The sequence below is a fragment of the Primulina huaijiensis genome, chromosome 13, assembly GCF_012295235.1.
Source record: "Primulina huaijiensis isolate GDHJ02 chromosome 13, ASM1229523v2, whole genome shotgun sequence".
Classification (NCBI taxonomy): Eukaryota; Viridiplantae; Streptophyta; class Magnoliopsida; order Lamiales; family Gesneriaceae; genus Primulina; species Primulina huaijiensis.
In genome coordinates this window covers 11,803,743-11,830,425 of record NC_133318.1, presented here as the reverse complement: position 1 = coordinate 11,830,425, position 26,683 = coordinate 11,803,743, and the positions used below count along the sequence as shown (strand labels likewise).

Genomic DNA, 26,683 nt, shown 5'->3' with positions numbered 1-26,683 from the left:
GCTATCAAGGGTGATGTTCTTGATCTTGGCTGCCATAGGGGCCTATATCCATGGTTATAACACTCCCCTATCATGTCTAAGACGTGAACAAGTCACCCCTTTGAGGCTTGGTCCATGGCGGAATCGGTTTTTAAATCAAAAAGAAGGAACAACCCCTCCCCTTCGACCCCTTTAAAAAAATTATGCATGTGTCTTTCGAGTTTGGCGGCATGGTGTGGATCTTGGTTGGCCTATGGCCCTTAGCCATGGTTCATGCCATACCCCTTGATGTCTAGATAGTGCCATGGTCAAGCAAATGGCCACTGGAATGATGCAGGACAGCAAAGGAAACAAAACACACCCCACGCACGCAAGGGTGCACTCGGGTGGACGTTCGGTTGGTTAAGGGGATGGTTCGAATTGTGGCTGGCCTTGGGCCCTTAGCCATGGTTCCAACCTTTCCTTAGGATGTTGGCAAGATCATATGGTCGGTGGTTAAAGCCCCAATGGCCAGTAGCCTCGAAAACGACGCAAGGAAACTAAAGCGCTGATGCTGTATTTTTGGACAGCAAGTTGGTGCTTCGGTTCAGAGGCTCGTTTGTGTTCTTGGTTGGCTTTTAGCCTATGGCCTTGGACTGGACAGTACCTCATCATGTTAGAAAGGTCACGTTTTTGGCCGTTTGTGATTCGGATCATTTTAGAGGTCGTACGAGAATTTACGGTATGATGTGCCAAAATGACTCTAGAAAGAGCGTTTCACGTTTTTTGCCTCCATTCACTAAATTTCGAGTATTGAAAATTTAGGAGCATTATTTCATCATTTTAAGGGTATTTTAATCATGACTAAACATTGGTTCGGTGTTGGTTCGGGTTGGCTCGAAGTCATGATTAAATACTAAGTCAGTGGACGTAATTGTCTCGTTTTTTGATTCAATTACAAAGTTTGGGTCAAGTAAATCATTTGCATATTTTCATGGCATATTTAGGTCGCAGCGAGCCTGGGAACGGTCCAACCCTTATGGTAAAAATTTATACATGATAATTAATTACGCTATTTAGTTATATTACGTGCATAAAATGTAAATTATCCATTTTTGAGATTTATGCGATATTACTTGTGGTCACTTTACTATCATGTGATTATTACTTCACCCGGTCATCAGTTACCAGTTCAGTTCAGTTCCACCCGGTGGCTACTTACCGGTCCCACCCAGTATTCTGTGGCATTAGTCTGATCAGACGTACATTATTTCACCGGTCGTCAGTTATCGGTCAGTTCAGTTCAGTGCAGTTCAGGGGGCCACTTGCGAATAACATAATCTCAACCGAAAATTATTACACGTTATTTTATGACAGGGCTCTACGGGGCAAACATTTCAGTTACTACTTTCAGTTCAGTTATGCACGTAATATTAATTATTCATGATGCGATTTTCAGTTCAGTTATGCACGTATTACATTTATTCATGGCATGATATTTCCACCTTGCATGCGATTTTATTATTATTACTTGTTATTTACAATATATGCATGCTGAGTCTTTAGACTCACTAGACTTGATTGTTGTAGGTACCGATGATGTCGGGGTCGAGGGCGAGGACCAGTGAGCCAGCTCGAGTCTGCAGTAGTGGGACCCGAGGACCTCATTTATCAGTTTATTTATTATTTTCGCGAAAACTCATTTTATTACAATGAATTATTTTAAGCTGTCGTTTTGAAACATTATTTACTTTCGCTGCTATTTTTGAACACTAAACTTTATTTATCAATTTATTTATGAACGAGGCATTTTATTTAATTAAAGAGAAAATTTTTAAATTTTTCCGCAAATTTTCAAGCACGAATTTAGAGGCCTCTACAGGTGGTATCAGAGCAATGGTTCTGTAAAGGGTTGCACTACTACTGAACACGAGAAGCTCACGAAGTCACATATTCGGTCTGTAAGTTTTACATTCATGCATTTTATTTAAAGTCGGAATTATTTTAACTGCATGTTCTCATGGAGTATTTTTACGTTCAGATCTTAATTGTTCAGTATTTATTTAAATTTAAATAAATTATGGAATTATGCATGTTGGTTACGTATGGGTTATATATGGAACAGTATGCCTCCTAGACGCCAGGTTGGATGCCCGAGAGGTGATGATGAGCCTCGTCATGAGGACAGGGAGGACCAGAGACAGGAGGGGAACGGACCTCCACCCCCTCCACCTGACATGAATGCCCAGATGCTAGCTGGGATGACTAGGTTCTTCACACAGTTTGCGGAGAACAATGCCGCTGGAGCAGCTAGGCCGACAGGGGCCGAAGCTATTTATGAGATATTCATGAAGATGCGTCCTAAGGAGTTTTCAGGGACGACGGACCCCATTATTGCCGAGGGCTGGATCCAGTCCCTCGAGGTTATCTTCGAGTTTATGAAGCTTGGAGATGCAGACAGAGTTCGTTGTGCCACATATTTATTTGGAGGAGATGCCCGCTTATGGTGGGAAGGAGCATCAGTAGCCCTGAACTTGGCTACACTGAGTTGGACGCGCTTCACGGAGGTATTCTACTCCAAATATTTTACTGAGGAAGTGCGCACCCGGTTAACCACGGAATTCATGAGTCTGAGACAGGGAGATTTGACTGTTACGGAGTTCATCTTTAAATTTGAGAGGGGTTGTCATTTTGTACCCCTGATCGCGAATGATTCCAAGGCCAAGTTAATGCATTTCTTGGTGGGTTTATGGCCGATCTTGCGCCGTGATGTTAGGGTATCTGACCCTACTACTTACGAGGTCGCTATCTCCAGAGCTATAGTCGCAGAGCAAGATATGCGAGATATCGAGAGAGACCGCCAGGGCAAGCGACCAGTCCAGGTACCACACCGCCCTCCTCCTCAGCAGCATCAGCAGCCGAATAAGAGGCCTTTCCATGGCCCGCCCAGAAACAGAGGCCACCACCAGCAGCAGCAGCAGCAGCGGGGACGCGCAGTCCCTAAGCCTATTGAGCATCCGATCTGTCCTAAATGCTCACGTCGCCATCCTGGAGTATGTATGCATAGCTCTGGGAAGTGTTATAAGTGCGGTAGCCCAGACCACGTGCTACCGCAGTGCCCTCAGAGGAATCTGCCTACCCAAGGCAGGGTATTTGCTCTCCATGCAGCGGAGACGAACCCCGATACCATGCTTATGACAGGTACCTTTAAGCTTTAAATTTATATTTGGGAGTTAATGTTTTGGGGGAGGTTTTGAACCTAGTATTGCGATAGGATTACATGCTCTACTCAGTATTACTTTTTTTGGGGAATTTAAGTTAGAAGAACTTTGACCTTTGCATGTCAATAAGTTAGTTTTGTGATTATTAGGTTCAGCCTAGTGTTCTAACCTTTCAGGGAGAATTTTCATAGCTGGCTCAGCTACGAAGGCCTTGATAGATTCAGGGGCTACTCACTCGTTTATTTAAGAGGTCTTCGCTAATTTTCTCAAAGTTAAGAGNCATCGGCAAGACAATCAGATCCGCATAAACAAGGTTGCCATGAAGCTCCAGATCTATGTCTCGGATCACATTGGTGGCTGCCATCCNGTTCTTATTTGAGCCGGACAGGTACTTTCCCTTACCGCGCATTATTCCTTATGTCCAGGCTAGGAAACTCATGCATAGAGGGTGTCGAGCGTTTTTAGCAACTTTTATATCTGTCCCCAAGGCACCCAGTCAGTCAGCCTCAGATGTCCCAGTTGTCAGAGATTTTCTAGACGTTTTTTCGGAAGACGTCTCTGGTATGCCACCTAAGCGAGAGGTGGAGTTTTCCATTGAGCTTATGCCAGGTACGGTTCCGATCTCAAAAGCACCGTACCGACTAGCACCGACAGAGATGGCAGAGCTTAAGAAGCAGATTCAGGAACTTCTTGACAAGGAGTTCATTCGCCCGAGCTTTTCACCATGGGGCGCGCCAGTCTTGTTTGTGAAGAAGAAGGATGGCTCTATGAGACTTTGCATCGATTACCGGGAGTTTAACAAGGTTACAGTGAAGAATAAATACCCACTTCCGAGGATTGAAGATCTATTTGACCAGTTGCAGGGAGCTTCGGTATTCTCCAAGATTGATTTGCGTTCCGGTTATCACCAGTTGAGGGTGAAAGATACTGATGTTTCCAAGACTGCCTTCAGGACTCGTTATGGCCACTACGAGTTCCTTGTGATGCCATTCGGTCTGACGAAAACGCCAGCGATCTTCATGGATCTTATGAATCGCGTATTTCAGCCGTATCTTGATCAGTTTGTGATAGTGTTCATCGACGACATTCTCGTCTACTCGAACAATCAAGAGGATCACGGCAGACATTTGACCACCGTGCTGCAGACCTTACAGAAGCACAAATTGTTCGCAAAGTTCAGTAAGTGCGAATTCTGGTTGGAGAAGGTGGCGTTCTTAGGCCACATTTTTTCTAGAAGTGGTATTGAGGTAGACCCGGCAAAAATTGCAGCAGTCAGAGATTGGGTTGTACCACAGAATGCATCTGAGATTCGCAGTTTTCTTGGCTTAGCAGGATATTACCGGAAGTTAATTCAGGGATTCTCATCTATCGCAGTTCCACTTACAGCTTTGACCAAGAAGAATGTGAAATTTGTGTGGAGCGATGAGTGTCAGAAAAGCTTCGATACTTTGAAGCTAGCTCTTATCTCAGCACCAGTTTTGGCCATGCCATCAGGGCCCGGTGAGTTTGTTCTATATACCGATGCTTCGAAGCTCGGTCTTGGCGTTGTATTGATGCAGAATGAGAAGGTGATAGCATATGCTTCTCGTCAGTTGAAGACTCACGAGAAGAATTACCCTACCCATGATCTAGAGTTAGCAGCCGTTGTTTTTGCTTTGAAAATCTGGAGGCATTATCTGTATGGGGAGAAGTGCCAGATCTTTACCGACCATAAGAGCCTCAAGTATTTCTTTACGCAGAAAGAGCTGAATATGCGTGTGGGGACCCGGGCTCTAACTCAATTATTTTTGGGATTAATTGGATCTTTGCTAGAAAATGTGGGTCAAAATTTTGCTTTTAACATTTATTCAAATGTATATAAACAAGCACAAGACATTATATAAAATTCTGTCATCTTATTCAACTACAATTAACATTCACATGTTCGTCTACAATTAACATACTAGTGTTTAAAAATTCAGTACATGTCTAGTAAGAAACCACTAGTGATCTTCTACGCCCGTAATCTCCACGCTATCTCGATCTCTCATCCTCTGCGTGACCCTGATCCTGTCCCACCTGTTGTCATGCACACATACAGACACAACAATAGCCGGAAACTCCGGTGAGAACAAATCCCAGTATAAAACATGTATACATGCATGTCATGCAATTAAATACAAAATCATAACACATAAATCAGTAATTATGACACATTAGTGAATACAGATAAAACTCTTCGACTCTTATTCTTTGACTCGACTCATATCTAAGTCTAGGGATCCCGGTGTGAATAAGACGTAACAAGTCTCCCACCTACTCTCCCAATCGTGGTGGCGGTACGTCTTATTCCTAGACTTCAGTCCTGTCTATATCGAATGTCTACAATCGGAGTCGATCTTCTCCTATGCTTCGATACCACCGAACATCTAGAAAGTTTGGCAAATCTGCCAATGACTCTCCTATCTCATTGCGTGCAAATAAATCAAGATAAAGCACAAGCATATCAAGGTATAGAAATCTAGTATGTGATTTTGGGAAACTCGAATCAAGTCTAACTCGAATTGTATCTTCCCTAATCAACATGAATTATACCTTTCTTTCTGTCAATCTGACTCTGTCGAAGTCTCGAACTCAAGGCCTGTCAATACTCAATGTCCGGTTGAAGCCTGCGTCGATAGAAACACAGTACTGAAGTCGGATTCAAAATCGGACAGACGGATCTTTCACAAATCACAAATATAGAAGATAAAAGGCGTAAGGATTTCTTCAAACTTCCCTCGTTTCCTTTCTCCGTTTCTTCTTTCTGATCAATTCTGAAGGCATGAACATATATATATGACAAGTTGCATGGCTAGAATACGTGTCATCATTTTTCACAACTTTCAGTCGGCGCTCGGGCGGTAACCGATTACCGCTCGGGCGCGGAATGTTCTTCCCGAGTGCTCGACTTGTTACACACTGGCGCTCGGGCGGTCATTTTCTACCGCTCGCGCGCCAGACGTTCTGTCCAAAAACCACCTGATGATGCACTGGCGCTCGGGCGGTCATTTTCTACCGCTCGGACGCCAATAGTTCTGTCCAACAAATAGCATAATCCTATATTTTGCCCAATCTAGTCTCGGAATGATCCATCTATAATCATGTTAATTCAAAAATCAATAATCTCATATTAATGGAATCAAAATCTCGGGCATTACAATGCGTCAGAGGCGATGGTTGGAGCTTGTGAAAGATTATGATTGTGACATTAGCTTCCACCCGGGTAAGGCTAATGTAGTCGCGGATGCGTTGAGCAGGAAAGTTGCAGTGATGGCCCATCTGACGATTCAGAGACCTCTTCAGTCTGAGATGTAGAGGTTTGATCTGGAGGCATATCCTCAAGGTAGAGTTCCCCGTCTATCTACCTTGACTATCAGTCTTCGCTCATTGACCGTATTCGCAGTAGTCAGCCAGCAGATGAGCAGTTGGCGAAGTGGAAGCAGCGAGATGAGGCCAAGGGCAGTGTCTTGTATACAATTAGCGACGGTATTGTCAGATATCGAGACAGGATATGGGTTCCTAGCAATGATTCTATCCGATCAGATATTCTATCAGAGGCCCATATGTCGCCCTACTCGATTCATCCAGGGAGTACGAAGATGTACAAAGACCTGCAGTTATTGTACTGGTGGCCAAGAATGAAGAAGGATATCAGACGTTTTGTATCCAAGAGTGAAGGCAGAGCATCAGAGACCAGCAAGTCTTCTCAAGCCTCTCCTAATCCCCGAGTGGAAGTGGGAGAATGTTACCATGGATTTCGTGACCGGCTTACCGAAGTCAGTCAGAAGATCTAATGCTATCTGGGTTATTGTCGATCGTCTTACCAAATCAGCGCACTTCTTGCCTATTAAGACGACTTTCACCATGAGCCAGTATGCTGAGTTGTATATCCGGGAGATAGTCCGCCTCCATGGTATTCCAGTTTCTATCGTGTCTGACAGAGACCCCAGATTCACTTCCTCATTTTGGAAGAGTTTGCATTCGACGATGGGTACGAAGTTGCTGTTCAGCACAGCTTTCCACCCTCACAGATGGGCAGTCAGGGCGAGTTATTCAGATTTTGGAGGATCTTCTCCGTGCTTGTGTTATTGATTTCTCCGGGGGTTGGGAGTCAAACTTGCCATTAGTGGAGTTCACCTATAACAACAGCTTTCAGTCGTCTATAGGAATGGCTCCGTATGAAACATTATATGGTCACAAGTGTAGATCTCCTGTTCATTGGGATGAGGTAGGAGAGAGAGCCGAGTTGGGTCCAGAGATTATTCAGCAGACTGTCGATGTAGTAGCCCAGGTCCGTGACAGGATGAGGACTGCTCAGAGTCGACAGAAGACTTATGCGGACCAGCGGAGGAGAGATTTAGAGTTCGCTGTGGGCGACCATGTCTTTGTGAAAGTAGCACCTATGAAGGGTGTCATGCGATTTGAGAAGAAAGGGAAGCTCAGTCCGAGATTCATTGGACCATTTGAGATCTGTGACAGAGTTGGGACGCTAACTTATCGTGTTGCTCTTCCGCCGAATCTGGCCGGAGTACACAATGTGTTCCACGTCGCGATGCTGAGGAAGTATATGGACAATCCTTCGCATGTCCTGCACTTTGAGCCGTTGCAGCTTACTCCGAACCTATCTTATGAGGAGATACCAGTGCAGATCCTAGACAGACAGGAAAAGAAGCTTCGGAACATGCTGGTTAAGCGAGTTAAAGTCAAGTGGCTTAACCATTCAGAGGAGGAAGCTACGTGGGAGTCTGAGCCAGAGATGAGGAGCCGATACCCAGAGTTATTCGGTGAGTTTTAATTTCGAGGACGAAATTTCTTTTAAGGGGGGAAGGATTGTAGAACCCGTAAATTAGACTACGTATAAGTCATGTATAATTCTTAGTATTTTAATTAAAATGATTTTTATTTTATGAGTCTTTAAATTCTCTTCGTTAAATGTATTTATTTCATGCAGTAGTTTAGTTGCTACCTTTTTGTTAAATAAGTGAGGCCGGACCGGAGTTGGAGTAAAGAGATAAATTTTAATATTAAGAAAATATTCCTATAATTTATTTAAGATAAATAATAAGTTAATTTATTGTAAGAGAAAGTTTAGGGGAATCATTTAATTAATTAGGGATAAGTAGTAAATGAATTCTTTTAGGTTCAATAATTTAATTAAAAGCCTAAAATAAAATATGTGACCAATTGAGATAAGTTAATCTAGAATTATTTTAATTAACAAATTATAATTTAACATGATATTAAATTTATCTTTAAAATTTAAAGAATTATCCATGCATGCAAGATAATGGTATTCCTTAATTAATTTATTTATTCAAGAAAATATTTAATGGGTAGATCAAACTCTAAAGAATTAAAATACAAGATTTAAAAATTATTTCCCCTCCTTTTTTAAAAGTTTCGGCCCTCCTCTTTATTTTTTTAAAAGGATTTTAATTAGTGGGACAAATTATTTTTTAAGTACCTTTCATTATCTATTATTCTTGAGAGATAATTCCATCACACTAAATCATCAATAATTAATATTTAATCAATATTTTTACCTCCATTCTACTTAAAAATTTCTGCCACCTAGGAGATTTAAATAAAAAAAATTGGTCAACTCAAAACTTTGATCTCCTTATCCAAAATTTTGGTAGATAATCCCTCAACTTTAATCCTCAATAATTAAACAATTAAGCAATATTCTTCCTTATTTTTTTAGCTAAAAATCGACCACCCCTATTTTAAATGATTTAAATTTTTTTAACAACTCATTCTTTATTATTCTTCCCCTTAATTTTTCCTAGGAAGATATTCTCCCCACTTTTAAATGTCTATCAAATAATTAATTAAGCTATTTTCTCCCTTGTACCTAGACTCAAATTCAACCCAATGCACCCTCCTAATTACCCCTCAAAATCTTTGATATCAAACCCTTTCCTTATCTCACAAATTAAAAAGAAAGAAAGATTTATTCTTCCCCTTGATCTTGCAAATTTCCATTAAGTCTCCTAGCCATACCTCCTCTCCATATTTTCGAAAAATTCAGTGGCAAAAATAGACAGAAAAACGTGAGAAGTTAGGGAGAAAAGAAGAGAGAAAAGAAAGCAAGAAAAAAAGGAGCAAAGCAACTCCGTCTCCGTCGCGCCGTAACGTCGTGTTAATTCGATTTCCTTTCAAACGATTTCCAGGCATGCTTATATTTTTATTTACTCATCAATCAAGTCATATTAATATTTTAAAACATTTCACATGCATGATTTAGAAGGCAAAAACCGAAATTTAGACAACAACTTTCAAAGAAAAGGTTGCACAATTTTCGGCCCTCCCCTTGTGCTCTCACGGTTCACTTGCTTTTGGTGTTTCAGGTGGTTGGCTCGTGTCCAGGCTCCCAAGGGGGCATCTAGACATGTACTAGGACATGTTAGGATCATATTGGTCCATTCGTTCAAGCCCCATACCCGCTGGAAATTCAGAAATGACAGCAACACTTCCATAGTGTCATATTGAGTCTCGAAAATTCTGTGTTGCTATCAAGGGTGATGTTCTTGATCTTGGCTGCCCTAGGGTCTATATCCATGGTTAGAACACTTCCCTAGCATGTCTAAGACGTGAAAAAGTCGCCTTTTTGAGGCTTGGTCCATGGCTGAATCGGTTTTTAAATCAAAAAGAAGGAACAGCCCCTCCCCGTCGACCCCTTTAAAAAAATTCTGCATGTGTCTTTCGAGTTTGGCGGCATGGTGTGGATCTCGGTTGGCCTCTAGCCCTTAGCCACGGTTCATGCCATACCCCTCAATGTCTAGATTGTGCCATGGTCAAGCAAATGGCCACTGGAACGACGCGGGACAGCAAAGGAAACAAAACACACCCCACGCACGCAAGGGTGCACTCGGGTGGACGTTCGGTTGGTTAAGGGGATGGTTCGAATTATGGATGGCCTTGGGCCCTTAGCCATGGTTCCAACATTTCCTTAGGATGTTGGCAAGAGGTTTTGGTTGGTGGTTCAAGCCCCAATAGCCGGTAGCCTCGAAAACGACGCAAGGAAACGAAAGCGCTGCTGCTGTATTTTTTGGACAGCAAGTTGGTGCTTCGGTTCAGAGGCTCGTTTGGGTTCTTGGTTGGCTTTTAGCCTATGGCCTTGGACTGGACAGGACCTCATCATGTTAGGAAGGTCAGGTTTTTTTTTGTTTGTGATTCGGATCATTTTAGAGGTCGTACAAGAATTTACGGTGCGATGTGCCAAAATGACTCTCGAAAGAGCGTTTCACGTTTTTGGCCTCCATTCACTAAAATTCGAGTACTGTAAATTTAGGAGCATTATTTCATCATTTTAAGGATATTTTAATCATTACTAAATGTTGGTTCGGTGTTGGTTCAGGTTGGCTTGAAGTCATGATTAAATACTAAGTCAGTGGGCGTAATTATCTCGTTTTTGGATTCAATTACAAAGTTTGGGTCAAGTAAATCATTTGCATATTTTCATGGCATATTTAGGTCGCAGCGAGCCTGGGAACGGTCCAACCCTTATGGTAAAAATTTATACAGGATAATTAATTACGTTATTTAATTATATTACGTGCATAAAATGTAAATTATCCATTTTTGAGATTTATGCGATATTGCTTGTGGTCACTTTACTATCATGGGATTATTACTTCACTCAGTCGTCAGTTACCGGTTCAGTTCAGTTCCACCCGGTGGCTACTTAGCGGTCCCACCCAGTATACTGTGGCATTAGTCTGAACAGACGTACATTATTTCACCCGGTCGTCAGTTACCGGTCAGTTCAGTTCAGTGCAGTTCAAGGGGCCACTTGCGTATAACATAATCTCAACCGAAAATTATTACACGTTATTTCATGACAGGGCTCTACGGGGCAAATATTTCACTTACTACTTTCAGTTCAGTTATGCGTGTAATATATATTCATGATGCGATTTTCAGTTCAGTTATGTACGTATTACATTTACTCATGGCATGATATTTCCACCTTGCATGCAATTTTATTATTATTACTTGTTATTTACAATATATGCATACTGAGTCTTTAGACTCACTAGACTTGATTGTTGTGGGTACCGATGATGTCGGGGCCGAGGGTGGGGACCAGTGAGCCAGCTCGAGTCTGCAGTAGTGGGACCCGATGACCTCATTTATCAGTTTATTTATTATTTTTGCGAAAACTCATTTTATTACAATGAATTATTTTGAGCTGTCGTTTTGAAACATTATTTACTTCCGCTGCTATTTTTGAACATTAAACTTTATTTATCAGTTTATTTATGAACTAGGCATTTTATTTAATTAAAGAGAAAATTTTTAAGTTTTTCCACAAATTTTCAAGCACGAATTTAGAGGCCTCTACATTCGGATTCTAGCAACGCATACGTGGCTACTCCTGCAATATATATTCTTCATGCGAAAAAACAATCATTAAATCTGATCGTGTTGAAACTTAAGAAATTTTCTAATAGCAATTATCCCAAAATCCTCGAAATATTACTGATTTATGTCTAGTACCCAATCAAAAATCTCTAATTTAGCCTAATTAAACCTTAAAATTCTCGAAAAATTAAGAATTTGATCCCAAAAATTCAAAAAATTCGAAAACAGCCCTTCAAATTTTGATTTTTACAATTAGGTCCTTATACTTTCGATTATTACAATATGGTCCTTAAAACCCTTAATCAATTCAATTCAATCCAATCCTTAAGTTTAACTATTTAGAACATGCAACATAATTTATTCTAGATTCTCAATTCCAAAATAATTCCCACAACAATCATATAACCCGTGCAATCAAGGCTTTAAATTAAAATCTTAAACATAAAGGTTGCCGGTGATCAATGTAGAGTCTGGCTATGCTTTTGCCTCCTCTATATGCATCACATAGGCCCTGCCAGTCGCGGGGTCCTTGTTCCTCGGGCAATCAGCGGCCTTGTGGCCCTCTTCCTGGCATATGAAGCATTTGAAGGTTCCCCACATACACTTCTCGAAGTGGAACCGGTTGCACTGCTTGCATGGTTGCCTCTTCGCTAGCTTAGGGGCCCTTGGTACCTGCGGGGGCCTCTGCTGTCCATGCCTCTGAAATTGTCCCTGGGGTTTATGCTGCCCCTGATGCCTTGGCGGCCCGGTGAACTGCCTCTTCAGCGGCTGTAAACTAGGCACTGCATCTCGGCGTCGATATCTCAGATGGCCTTTTTCGCCTGAAAAGCACAAGCAATGGCCTCATCATAACATACCGGTCTCATCAGCATCACACCTCGATACAAAGTGGGCCTTATGCCATTCATAAAATGCCTCAGCTTCTTGGCGACATCTCTCGAAATAAGGGGTACAAAATGACAGCCCATGTCAAACTTCCTGATGAACTCTGCCACAAACAAGTCTCTCTGTCTGAGACTCATAAACTCTCTCTTCAGGTGACTCCTGACCTCAGTTTGGAAAGTACTTGCCGTAGAACACCACCTTGAACTGATCCCAAGTGAGGGTAGCGAAGTTCACCCCGTGCGCTGCTCCCTCCCACCAGAGGGATGCATCGTCTCTCAGCAAATATGCGGTGCATCTGACCCGATCTCTGTTTCTCATGTCTAGATACTTAAAGTGTAGCTCTAGAGACCAGATCCAACCCTTTGCCAAAAACGGATCGGTAGTACCCCCGAACTCCTTCAGGTTGAGCCGTCCGAACTGCTCGTAGATGTCCGTCTGTGGTCTCGGAGCCTGCTGCGCTTGCTCCATAAGCCTACCAATACCCTCAAGAACATGTGTTTCTGCGTCCCCTGGCGGTTGTGGTGGAGGTGGGCCTCTGCCGCCTCCAAGAGTATTATCCTGGCGATCTGAACTGGGAGCGCGTCTGGGAGGCATGATATCTGAATACATTCCAAATTCTAAACGTAACATATCATGAAATTTAATCTAGTTTTTAAAGCATTTAATCCTAAATCATGAAAGCCGCTAAACATGTACTGTAAATCGATGTAATTCATGTATCATGTAAACATGCAGGTGATAGTATCAAAACATTTAAAATTACAGACTTTAGGTTTGAAGACTGAGCTACAGAAGCTGGCGGTGGCACAAACCTATACAGGACCCTTGCTCTGATACCAACTGAAACGTCTACTAAAATATTTTTTAAAAGCTAAATTTTGAAATAAACATTTTTACAAGTATGCATGCAATAACTGCTATAAATCAAAAATTTAAAATTAAGAGGAATCCAATACAGAAAAATTACTGCAATGAAAAATATTCCCAAAACTCCTGTTGAATAATTACCATAAAAAAAAGACATAGCATGAAAATATCCAAAATCACTCCTATATCATAAACATGATGTGTGGAAATTACGGTCCACGGGTTCGCGTGCGCACAACCAACTCTATCTACTCAGTCTTCGGCATCTCCAATCTCGTGATCAATATGCTCACATACATCATTCACACCAAGTGATTTTAAAGACTCAACACACCTGTAATGTTATAACGAGTACTTGTACATAACATGCAACAATGAAAAGTAGTTTAATCAACAAGGGTTGGAGACAACTTTTTCAATAAACAAGGCATGTGTCTCACGTGCAATTTTTTACACAACCAAGAAAAATCCTTCTCTCCTACACATGCTAGATGGCCGAAATTTTCATATCCTATCCTCTCAATTTTTCTTCATTTTTGTTTGAGAAAAATATACACTTCTCAATGAAAAATGCTCTAATTTTTCTAGTGCAAAATTAGAGTGGTTCTACTTTGTTAGTGGTGGACCTAATTTGAAGAAAAGAGTCCAAGAGCAAAAGGGAAGCTTGTAGATTGGGTCATCCATTCAAGAACTTAGTTATTTGACAACTAAGTTGGAGCCATAATCAATCCTTGTGATTGATAGGTAAATTACTAAACACAGTATGAATGTCATTTTTGTGTTTTATGATATTTGCTAAACACTATGGTTTAGGGTGCTCGGTTTCTTGTTGTAAAACAATTTCCGTTGCGCTTCCGGGAACCGTAACCGATCTCCGTTCAGATAAGTGATGGGAGAACTCACTTTGTAAATAAACCATTTACTTCATTAATGAAAAATATGGTATTACTCACAAAGTAACTATTTCTTATCATCCTCAAACAAATGGACAAGTTTAATTAGCTAATAGGGAGATAAAGAAAATTTTGGAAAAAACTGTTAACCCAAATAGAAAAGATTGGTCTCTGAGACTTAATGATGTGCTTTGAGCATATCGAACAACTTTTAAAACATAATTGAACAAGTCTCTCTGGTTTACGGAAAACATTGTCATTTGCCTGTGGAATTGGAATATAAAGATTATTGGGCGATCAAAACTTTTAATTCAAGCATGAATGATGCCAACAAATTGCGCAAATTGTAATTTAATGAACTTGATGAACTCAGAAATGATGCGTATGAGAGTTCAAGGATTTATAAAGCAAAAATCAAATCATTTCATGATAGAACAATTCTTAGAAAATCATTTGTGGCATTTGAATCACGATGTTCGACCGTCTAGGGTTTGACGTTTTGTCGCATTTTTCTACTATAGTGTTTTTACTAATAGTTGAATAATTGTATTTTAAAATGTGTAAATTTCAGTTTTTATCGCATGCATGCATAAAAATGTTTATTTTGTAATTAGTTTTTTTAAAAAAAAAAATTAGTAGACGTTTCAATTGGAAGGGAAACATGAAAGCTGCGCCGATGGGGTCTCATGAAGGAGCTGTCACGGTTTTGGCTTGTTGGAGGCTTGGGTTGTGGGTCTGAGCCGGAAAGGGGTGGACCAAGGTCTCATGGGATGTATAAGGATCGAGTCTATGGTATGGTTCGGGTCCGGTTCAGGTTGGTTTAGGCGTGAAGTCGTGAGAAGCGTATTCGGGTCATAGTACATCTCATGGGCTGTTTTTCTTGGATGGGCTGTTGTTCAAGTTTTTAAGTGGTTCAAACATGGTTCGGGAATAGTTTAGGCTCTTGGACAGTAGGTTAGGGTGTTGGCTAAGTATGGTTCGAGTCCCGAGTCGTTCGGTAAGTCGTAAGCCATTTTATTTAATCCGTGAATCGTACGCATTCGAGTGCATCTTTGGGACTATGTTTGTTTGGTTAATTTATGAGGTTATGGCAGTATGTCCAAGGTGTTCCAACGAAGTCCACGATTTTCGTAAATATGTATCACGTGCAAAATAATTATTTTTGAGCTATACGATTTGTCTTGTGGCCAAATTATGTTACGGTCTTGGAAGTCGGAGAACGTGTCTGAGGACCTCTACAACCTCTTCGGAGGATTATGTTATGTTAGGAAGCAGACATTCAATCCAAGAGTTGTGGTGATCCCTATCGGTCCAGTACTGCGGTTTAATTTAATCAAATGATTTATGTGTATGGGTCACTTGTATTGAACAAAATTCTACGCAAAATTATTTACGTTTACAATTATGCATGTCGAGTATGAAAATATGATTTTATGATTTTTATGAAATTTTTTATGCTGGAAAGTCGCGTTATGCATATTTATGCTTATAACATTTTACATACAAGTTAAGTTTAAATTGCATGGATTTTTATTACGTATTTTTCATTATTTACGATTTATGCATGCTGAGTCATTAGACTCACTAGATTTGATCGATGCAAATAATGTAGTTGAGGAGAATGAGACGGTAACCAATGAGCACGCTCAAGCCAGTGCAAACCCGAGAACCTTGTAGTTTAAGTTATATTATCACGCACGTTTTTAACTATTTGCTTTGATTTTTTATCGATTATTATTGGTAACAAGCAAAATAAATTTATGGTTTTGTTAGACTATTTTTAAATTAGATTAGTCGATTTTGGATGTTGGTGATTTATTTTAAATAGTGGAGTTTTAAAATTAATTTTATTTTAGTATTAGTGGTGACTGTTATTTTATTTTAAGAGTTATACTTTTAATAAATTATTTAATAAAAAAATTTTAAATTTTTCCGCAAATATTAATAAATAATTGTATCACACAACCATTCAAAAATTTTATTTGAGATTTGAAGATCCCGACGCGCTTCTAGCACTCTGTTCGTGGTTTCAAGTTCGTCTCGGGTCGAGAGCATGAGCATAGGTCGATTTTGAATCTCCATAAAGAAACCAAATTATTTTAGTTAATATCAAATATATTTTGTAACTTACAATAATGTCTTATCTTTTATTAATTTGTTTGAACTAACAATTGAACATCATAACCTCTATCATTAGAATATATATTTTTCTTTATTAATATAAATGAATTTTAGTTAATTAAAATCCAAACCAGGTTATAAAAAACGATGTGAATTATTTAAACCAAAATTTCAAGTGTTGGAATCAATTCAACACACATAATAACTTAATCTATATTATAATATATAATAAATAGAGTAATGCGGTGAGTTCACGCGCGGGTCTACTTTTTTTTTTATTCAATATATCATACAATAATATTAAAACAATTATGTCATGAAATTTTACCATTATACCATAATTTTTTATATTGAATATATAATGAAAAAATTTTGATAAATAAAATTTTGTAATGCATTTTTATATTTTAAAAATTATTGTACAAATTTTATTTTGTAAGTAACATTTCTTTAATAAATATTTAGACATGGAATCGTCAAAATTTACAATGATACAATTATTTTTGAAAGGAAAGAAAATTAAAATTCAAAAATCAAGTTTTAAAATAGAATGTAAAATAATTTGATTAAACCATCTCAGCGAAATTAAATAATTCCAATTTCCAATATTTGAATATGAACATGTTCGTTTCGTGCGGGACAGAGTATCTGTAATCTGTAACAAAAATAAAAATAAAAAGTAAAATTATCATCAATTTAGGAACATGTGAAAACGAAAATGTAATCCAACCATGTGCCCAAAATGATCAAGCGAACAAATGGACGAGTAAATTGGAAAAGTTCACTTGATTTAGCAAACGTAGAAATTGCCTCAGAACATTCGAACGCGCGGTTCTGGGACAGAGTGCGTTCGCCGGAAAACAGAAAACAGAAAACAAAAAGGTCATAAAGAATGTTCCGGAAGAACAAGGGCCTGAATAATCAGTGCAATCAGATTCAGGCGAGTGATTCCGGAAACTTAGTATGGCAAGTTTGAAAATTATAATTGGCTGGATCGGTGCTTTTCGTGCAGATCCAGTCAAGAAGCTGACTTGCGTGTGCTAAGAGAAGAGCTGCTCACCCATGAAGATTTGGAAGAAGGCTGAAAATCGAGTAATTAGGTCTCCATGTATATGATATATAGAGGAATTTGGGGTAGGGCACCATAACATGACATTGGGCTATATTTTGGGCCATCCAAAAAAATGTTAGCCAGCCCACTTGGCAAATTGGACTACACGTTATTCATTTTGAAACAATAATTTGCTACACTTCGACCACAAATCAATTCTAACGATTAGACGTATCGACGATTTATATTTTTTTTCCCATGGAATATATAGAGGATAACTAGCCAAATAACATTGGTCAAATGTAAACTTGATCACGGGCGGTCTGAGTCCAGGTCGAACTCGGCGAGTTATGGTGGGAAAATCCCAACCCTTAAATGGCTATAGTCGGGTCATGGACCCGGTGTCAATTTTTTATAAAAAAAAAATATTATTTGTTAATTAATAAATATTTTAAAATATATATAAATCGTCATAATTTTCTCTATTTTTTGCGGTTAGTAGATGTCCATACCTTACTCAAAGACTTCTTCTGCTTTGTTCTTTCTTTCAAGGCTCAATCACTAATATTTTTAAAATTAATAATACCAACTCCACGGATTGACGGGTTTTAAATGCTAAAACCGTAACCGATCTGCCTAAAGTCGGTTACAGTCATGATTCCGGATTACACAAGTTGACCCGATTAACCGACCCATTGAACAAAGGACCTGAACCGTGGCCAAGTCTAGTTAAATATATATTTTTTCAAAAAGATCATCCGATGTGCATTTGAAGGGCATTTTTCTAAGAAAAATGAAATTTTATCAAAGATCATTTCCTCAAATATCTCAAATAAATCGAATGTCTAAGATGAGATTAGGAATAAAATTTGTTTTATATACATATTTCAAATCGATTAGTATCAAAAGTTCGATCATGGGGAAAATTTTTTGATTTATTTAATTAGAGTCAGATGGTTATGAAAATTTTGGATCAGCTCTATTAACTCAAATATAACTTCGGTTAGTTCAATTTTAGTATATAAACATATCAAATTGTCGAAACCAATTACACGAGGGTTTTCTTAGACGAAGGCATATCGCACATACCACGTAGAAGAGCATATACATACAGCTTCATCAACCTCTCCAACAGCTCATGTACTTGATTTACCCGACAATTTCGATCTCAGATCATAGACTACAGGAGCACGTACTCTCTCTCATATCATATACACACACTTAATCATCGACGATGTATGCTAGACACGACAATGTAAAAACACATTAAGCAATCCTTTTGACATGTACATGATAATCCAATCATTACAAGAGAGAGTTATATCAAAACTATCCTTCAAACCAAAGCTTCAGCTGCACCACATCCGCACCACCTTAGCTAAATCAAGGTTCAGAAGCATCCTGTACTATAATAGTGTAACATCCAATTCCATGATGTTGAAACTGTTAAATCTCGGTTTTTCTCATACCCAAACGCAGCGGAAGTTTTAAAATTTTTATTTTATTTTGACAATCAAAATATTTGTTTGAGCACTCGTATGGTTTTAATGAACAAACATACATAGGATGTTTAAAACTTTTACCTTTAGTGAAAAATTTTCATTTGGCTCCAACTACGTCGGTATAAGCGAACGTAGCTCTTGTTATAAATCAAAACGTACGTTCTTCAAATCTTCTTTCTTCAATCTCTTAATCCGGTCCACGACTGGATCACTTGTTCCTCTTCCAACTTGCACTAGAAAGTATAGAAGGATTTTTCGTTGGAGATTAAAAACGAGAGGCGGCTCAAACCAAACTTTCTATGATGGAGGCCGAAAATTTCGAGAGAAAGAGAGGAGGATTTTCGAAAATATGGTGTCTTGTGGAGGCAAGGGTTTAAGTCTGCCACTTAAATAAAGCCTTCATGACCTAATTACCATAATATAATATTTGAGCCTCTTAATTAATATTAATGGGCTTGATTAATTAATTAGACTAGTTCAACTCGTTTAATTAATTAATCAAAGTCCATTAAGAATTTTAATCGTTTAGCATGTTGGGTTTGTATTCCTACAAGCCCATTAAACATATTTCTCAATATATTTAATTTAATATTTAATAAACTCAACTTTTGAGTTTAATAATTTAAATTCTCAAATCTTATAAATTCAACTCCTTGAGTTTATTCTCTCCAAATTTTATAAATTCATAAATTCAACTTCTTAAATTTACTATCTCATAAATTCAACTCCTTGAATTTATTTTCTCAAAATTTAATTATCATAAATTCAACTCTTTGAATTTACTATATCATAATTTTGTATAAATTCAACTACTTGTATTTATTCTTTAAACGGGAACAAAATGATCAAGTACTTTTGTGACCCTCAATGGTTCAAAGATATAACTAGTCATTGGTTCACAACTCTTTGTGATTCAGGACCATAGTTGTCAGAGACGAGAGGCGCTACCAGGCGTGGGTGTTGCGCCTGGGGCTGTTCCACCCCAGGCGCAACGATTCACACGCCTGGGCTTGCCTTAGAAGGGCTCTCGGGCACGCCTCTAAGATTGCTTTTTTTTTTTTTTAAATTCAGTAATAGAGAATTTCATCTCTGTTTTTTTTTTTAAATAGCAACTTAACATGTAGAAAGCCCAATCCAACCCCAAGCCCAAACCCTATCAGCCCATTCACAAATTAAATAACAGTGACAGCCGACAAGAGCAGTGTGCACACTGCAACAAAAGCCAACAACGTGAGCGTGAATAAGAGAAGGGCGGCCAATAACTATTTATTGAAGAAGCTCAGGTATCGTTTCTTGATGTTGTCGTCTTGTCAATATCTTATTATTTATTTTTACTTTTTTAAGCTACTCTCCCAAATTTTATATCATGCAAGCACATCTTTTTATTTTTATTTACTAAAATAATTTACGTAAATTTCATGTTTAAATATATAAACTCCATCAAACAAAAAAATATATAATTCGTACAAAAATGAAATTTAAAAAATATATTTCACTGATATTTGAATTTTAAAAGTTCAATAACTTAAATTATACCGACATATTTGACCTGTGGAGGTATGGAGTACACTCATTAAACGTAGCAATAGGAAGAGACAAAAGCCACATGTTATTATTAGATAAAGCTACAGAGCTACACATGTCTTAAATCCATGAAACCATAGCTAAAGAGAAGGGACAGTGGGACACATTATCAATCATATCAGACCAATTGGACCGTCTTTACCACAATAATAACACTACAATAACATATCTACACAAACCAGGGATGCCACTGCCTTTAATATCTTTTAATATTTTTATTTCAGTGATTTTTTTGTTATTTCATGTAAAGCCTTGAAAAGATAACTAAATTTGGATGAATATTAAGTGAGTAAACTGTAAATATCAAATATTTGGCTCTGAATGGTTTATTAAATTATGTTATAGTATATATACCGAATTATTGATATAATATGTTGCAATATTTTCTCCAGGATAATGTCTGTCTCTGGAAATTTGGAGAATCGCAAAGATCTTGGCTGGAATTATGGGAAATTAATCAATCCAAAAGACACTAATTCCGTGCAATGTGTTTTTTGTGACAAAATTCTCAACGGAGGAATTTGTCGTCTCAAGCAACATCTTGCTGGAGGCCACCGAAATGCCAAAGCATGTCCAAAATGTCCTGAGCATGTTAGAACTGAAATTCAAGTTTACATATAAAAAAAAAAAGAAATCAAGCAGCAAATGGACATAAATCCTAGTTTTGATGAATTTGATGAGCAATTGGAAATTTTGGAAGATGATGATGTGGTTCCAATCCCTCGAAAAAGGAAACAACCAATATTTAGTTCAAAAGCGAGTTCCGCCACCATCCCCCCTGTTTTCTCAAGTCAAAAGAAAAAAACTGTTGGTCCTCTTGATTATTTCTTTGTCAACAATATGGATCAAGTTGTGAGTCAAGGAAAGCCAAAAGGAGCAAAAGATTCGAAGAAATATGATGAAAGTCAGAAAAAAGTGAGAGACTCTGTGGTGCAATATTTTGTCAAATGGATGTACGATGCAAGTATTCCGTTCAATGCTGTAAAGTATGATAGCTTTAAGGAATTTTGTAGAGCTGCATCTTACTGTACTCATGATTGGAAGCCTCCAAGTTACCATGAAGTTAGGGTAACGTATTTAAATAAAAAAATACAAAGTACGAAAATTCTTTTGAAAGAGTACGAGGAAGACTATAAAAAATATGAATGCTCGTTAATGGCTGACAGATGGACTGATGGAAAAAATAGAACTTTGATTAATTTTTTGGTGAACGGTCCAAGAGGGACAGTATTTTTGGAATCTGTGGATGTCTCCGGCTTTTCTCATACCGGTCTCAAGTTGTTTGACTTACTTGAAAAGTATGTGGAGCAAATTGGTCCAAAGAATGTTGTTCAACTGGTTACAGATAATGCCTCTGCAAATATTTCAGCAGATATGAAATGTGAATTCAAGATATTACTTTCTAATAAATATTAGATTTGTTACTTATAAGCAATAACATAAATCTTTAATATGCAGGGAAGTATTTGACGATAAGATTTCCACACATATTCTGGACTCCATGTGCTGCCCATTGTTTGGATTTAATGCTTGAAGATTTGTTCAAAATTCCTGTACTGAAGAAAGTTTATGAAATATAATAGGCCACAAGTCTTGAACATGATGAGAGAATTCACAGGTCAAAGAGAAATGGTTAGGGCTGGAAAACTCGTTTTGCCACTGCTTTTCTGACATTAAAAAGGTTTCAAAAACAGAAGGTGAATTTAAGAAAGATGTTCACTTCAGAAAAGTGGAACACGAGTCGATTTGCGAAGGAGGTAGAAGGTAAACGTGCAACAGAGATTATATTGATGCCTTCGTTTTGGAATCATGTTGTTTATGCCATTAAATTTGGTGGCCCAATTATTAAAGTGCTTCGATTAGTTGATGGTGAAAAAAACCTGCGATGGGATATATATACGAGGCTATGGATCGAGCTAAGGAGGCTATTGCTTTGGCTTTCAACAACAATGAAGAGAAGCACCAAAAGATTTTTGAAATCATTGATAAAAGGTGGACGGATCAGCTTCATAAGCATTTGCATGCAGCTGGTTACTTTTTGAACCCGGAATTCTTATATATGAATCTTGAGATAGAAAAAGATGCTGAAGTTATGAAGGGGTTGTACGAGTGTGTTGAAAAGATGTGTGAAGATGTTGACCTTCAAGATAAAATCACATATCAACTCTCAAAATATAAAAATGCTGATGGGCTTTTTGGCGGTTCTATGGCTATTAGACATAGAAATAAATTATCACCAGGTAATTAATTCTTGTTTTTTATCTCAAGGAATCAAGATCATAACATATTGTTGAAAACTTGAAGTATTTGAATTTTGAAAATTTGTTTATCTCATTTCACAGCTGAATGGTGGTTGGCTTATGGTTCTACAACCCCACAATTGCAAGATTTTGCTGTGAGAATTCTCAGCCTTACGTTCAGTGCTTCTGGTTGTGAGCAAAACTGGAGTATGTTTCAATATGTAAGTATTTAAATTTTAACATTGTATAGATATTCTTGAGTCTTGACATATTAATTATAATTATTATTTTGAACAATTTATGCAGGATTGATGTATTTTAAAATTTTTGCAGCTTCATTCGAAAAGAAGAAACAGGTTGGCGCAGAAGTGTTTGAATGATATATTCTTCATTAAATATAACAGGGCATTGAAAAGTCGATATGATTTGCGCAACAAAATTGATCCTATTTCATTGGATGATATCGATGATAGCAATGAATGGTTGATGGGAGGATTGGACAATGAAGAAAATAATCTAGTCTTTGGGGATGGTGATGATTTGACATGGGGTGATGTAGGCCGAGCGTCTAGGGTTGGTGAACCGATTTATGGTTTTAGATCTCGTGCTTCGTCTTCTTCAAACGAGGTAAGGGCATCTACAACCAAAACAACCAGAAAAAGGCCAATTTCGCATCTTTTGGATGAAGAGGAAGAAGAAATTGATGTCGATCAAGAAAATGGTGAAGATCAAGAAGAATACAAGTCCGAAAGTTCTAGGGACTCTGATAATTCAATGGAAGAAGATGAACTTGATTTGGATGATTGAAAATTTTTAATCGTGTTACTTATTATTATGAACTTATTAATTATTTGTTGTTTTGTGTGACATTGTGACTTAATTATTTCATATTTTAATATATTATTCTAATTTCTAAGATAAATATATTTTTTAAAAAAATTAAAAATGTGCGCCTTGCTTTGGTAAGGCGCGCTCTTCGCCTTGCGCCTTGCGCCTCAGGCTCCAGAGCCCTTGTGCGCCTCGGTGCGCCTTGCGCCCTTAACAACTATGTTCATGACATAATCTTTTATTCGGATTTACCCTAATTTGCCTCATTCTATGTATCAACAATTGATCATGAGAAATCATATTTCCGATTAAACTCATCGAATCATGGTAAGAGCGTCTAGAAACATCGTCCCATGATTTCCTAGGTATCACTGATAGTGTCTACAAGAACCAGTCGGTTATGATTAACGTACAGTACGGTCCCTTCATCTCATATATCCCGATCGAATCTGGAACCATTGGTTCATCGAGGGTTGCATAAGAATTCGACAACTATGTGACACTATTTGAGAATAAATAGTGGCATTACATGTACAATTGGAGAACTCATTCTCTAACGTACATCTCATACTCTGGCCAGAGATTCCATGTAATATTATTTAATCAGATCACATAGGATATCCACATACGTAGGTGAGTGGTGAATTCTCGACTACAATGCACTGACTCCTATATGTGTCGCAACTGTACCCAATCTCGCCACCTGATGACTCTCCTGGAATCGGTAAACGAGTCAAAGCACAGCCCTAGCATATAGAGACTTAGTGTTGTCCCGGGTCTTAAGGACTAATGGTGTACAATCATAACAAAGGACTTATCCTCTCAATGAATGATAACCACTTGGAAAGTTCAAGGGAGGGTAGTTCGATATAATCATATTATGACTACACATCTGCATGTTTGGACATCTCTATCTTATTACCAAGGAACGCGGTACACAACATCACATATGCTAGTCTTTGGGCATCTCTATGTTATTACCAAGAAACGCGGTACACAACATCACAGATGCTAGTCTCGAGCTTAAGCGACCTTTATCCATGTTTTAGGCGGCTGAATAGACTAGGAACGAATTTAGATTATACAGCGTTTACAAATGAGTTTCAACATCGAATTACGATTCATTTGTACTAAAATATAATCAAGGTATTTATCTATGTTGATCACATGAGTATACAGATAAAGAAATAACAAACCATGAAATAATGAATTATATTAAAATAAAGATTGTTTGTTACAACTGAGTCAATAAATTTCCTAGCCAACAGTTGGCTTACAGGACATCTACTCTAATAGAAACTATATATAACTAGCTCACGTTTGTTAGATTGGATAAAAGCTGGATTCTCCTCATCCCTTGAATGGTAACATTGATGGATCGTCACATCAGGGATGGAAGGGTAGAAATTTATGTAATTAAATCAACGATTCCACATTAACCTGAATTACAAGGTCAAATATTAAAAATGCCCTTCAATCCGACATAGAACACTGGCCCTAGCTACACGACGCTAATTCCTTTAACAAAAAAGAAATTCAAACAAATCGATTCATCTCAACTGTTAAGATTGGAACTTGGACCTAACTCAACCCCAAAAGCTAACTCAAAAGGGGAGGATTGTCCAATCCCATATATACAACTCTCAGATATTTTATCTAACCGATGTGGAACAACTAACACCAACATCTCATATCACTGGGCGAACAAACTCCGGTGGACAAGCAGCTTTCAACATAGCCGACGAGAGAAGTAGATGGCTCCTTGGTCTGCCCAAGTCATTGGTGAGTTCAAAACAAGATCCATCACCAGTTTTGCTCCAAAAATTAACCAAAGATCTAATAATTTCATTTCCAATTGCCTCCACCAGAAGAAAGAAAAATACAGAAAATATCTATGTAATTTATAGATCTTCAAGGACTCAATATCAAGAATAAGCGAAAAAGGTGGGTCAAATAAAATCGAGGAGTAATTTTCGAGTTTTATTGAAGTTTAGATTTGAAAATGGAAAACCCTAAAAAGGTTAGAATATGTATGGTCTTCTGTCCAAACTGCCTGAAATTCTTTTAGTTACTCTTCACTGGCAATGAAGGAATGTCCAGATCAAGGGTATAATGACTTGGATTTTTTAATTTTTTTTGGTATCTTATTTTTATGTGGGAAAAAGCAGCAGTCGTTCATAATTTTATTCAACATTGAATAACCAACAATAGAGTCCAGAGTCCAGACATTGTCATATCATCTCACCTCACTCGTTATCTACTAAAACTTAACTCTCTCGGACTTAACATATCAACAGAACCATTACCCATCACAATGCAAACTAGTGTTGAACAAAACACCATTAGTTATTTGATCATTTTCAGGCTCAATAGAAGGAACAAAACCATATCCATTTAAAAATTTGGATACCAAAGGTACTGCTGAACGACTAAACAAACAATACGTGAAGAAAATATTTATAATCATGGAATATAGTATCTTTCTGCCTAACAGCCTGAGCCTAAAAGATTTATTGTTTTGAGTTATTTTTAATAGACGGAGATGGGATGTGATACTTCAGCTCCGCCTTTCCAAGTTGTTTGCAATCACGAAAAAACACCTCTTGTTTTTTGCATTTTGTTTATCCTTTTCAGCATGTTTGTGAAAAGAGAGAAAAATGTAGCTCCAAGTCTCAAACCTTTGTTAGACAACATATGTCAAGATAAATATCAACCGATATGAAAATTGAAAACGAGGTATGGTAAATAAAGTAATTGCATAATTTGAATTTATAAATATACAGACAGAATGGTTGGATTGCCAGGAAGACCGGAAGAGATGGATAGCACGGCCACGCCGGTTGATATGAAGGAACAAATAATATGATGCAGAAACGAAACCAGTTACAAAAACAGAGGCCTGTAAAATGTTACATTCTCATTAAAACGGATTCGTCCCCTCCGGTAAGTACTTCGTTGATCACGATGGAAAACTTTTTTCTAAGATACAAAAGCTAGGCTTGTAGTAACTTAGCACCAAATTACTACACCGTCGAACTTAAACGACAGCTCAAATTTATCACGAAGGAGTTTGAAACTATTGCAGAACGAACGGAACAAGTAAGAAAAGGGCAAGAGCAAGGCTGTGGTGTTGCATAGGTTGTGG

At 38.1% G+C, this 26,683-nt stretch overlaps 2 protein-coding genes across 2 annotated transcripts; both read left to right on the top strand.

Annotated features, from left to right (window-relative positions):
- The first annotated feature begins 20,024 nt into the window (after nucleotides 1-20,024).
- LOC140956306 (uncharacterized) lies at nucleotides 20,025-22,040 on the top strand. The gene is made up of 2 exons (XM_073413020.1): nucleotides 20,025-20,169; nucleotides 20,863-22,040. Exon 2 carries the CDS (start codon nucleotides 21,116-21,118, stop codon nucleotides 21,884-21,886), a length of 771 nt encoding a protein of 256 aa, XP_073269121.1. The 5' UTR covers nucleotides 20,025-20,169; nucleotides 20,863-21,115; the 3' UTR covers nucleotides 21,887-22,040.
- A 3-nt stretch (nucleotides 22,041-22,043) lies between these two features.
- LOC140956305 (uncharacterized) lies at nucleotides 22,044-23,767 on the top strand. Its single transcript, XM_073413019.1, has 3 exons — nucleotides 22,044-22,710; nucleotides 22,813-22,931; nucleotides 23,044-23,767. The coding sequence occupies exons 1-3, from the start codon at nucleotides 22,356-22,358 to the stop codon at nucleotides 23,515-23,517; spliced, it is 948 nt and encodes a 315-aa protein (XP_073269120.1). The 5' UTR covers nucleotides 22,044-22,355; the 3' UTR covers nucleotides 23,518-23,767.
- The last annotated feature ends 2,916 nt before the right edge of the window (nucleotides 23,768-26,683 follow it).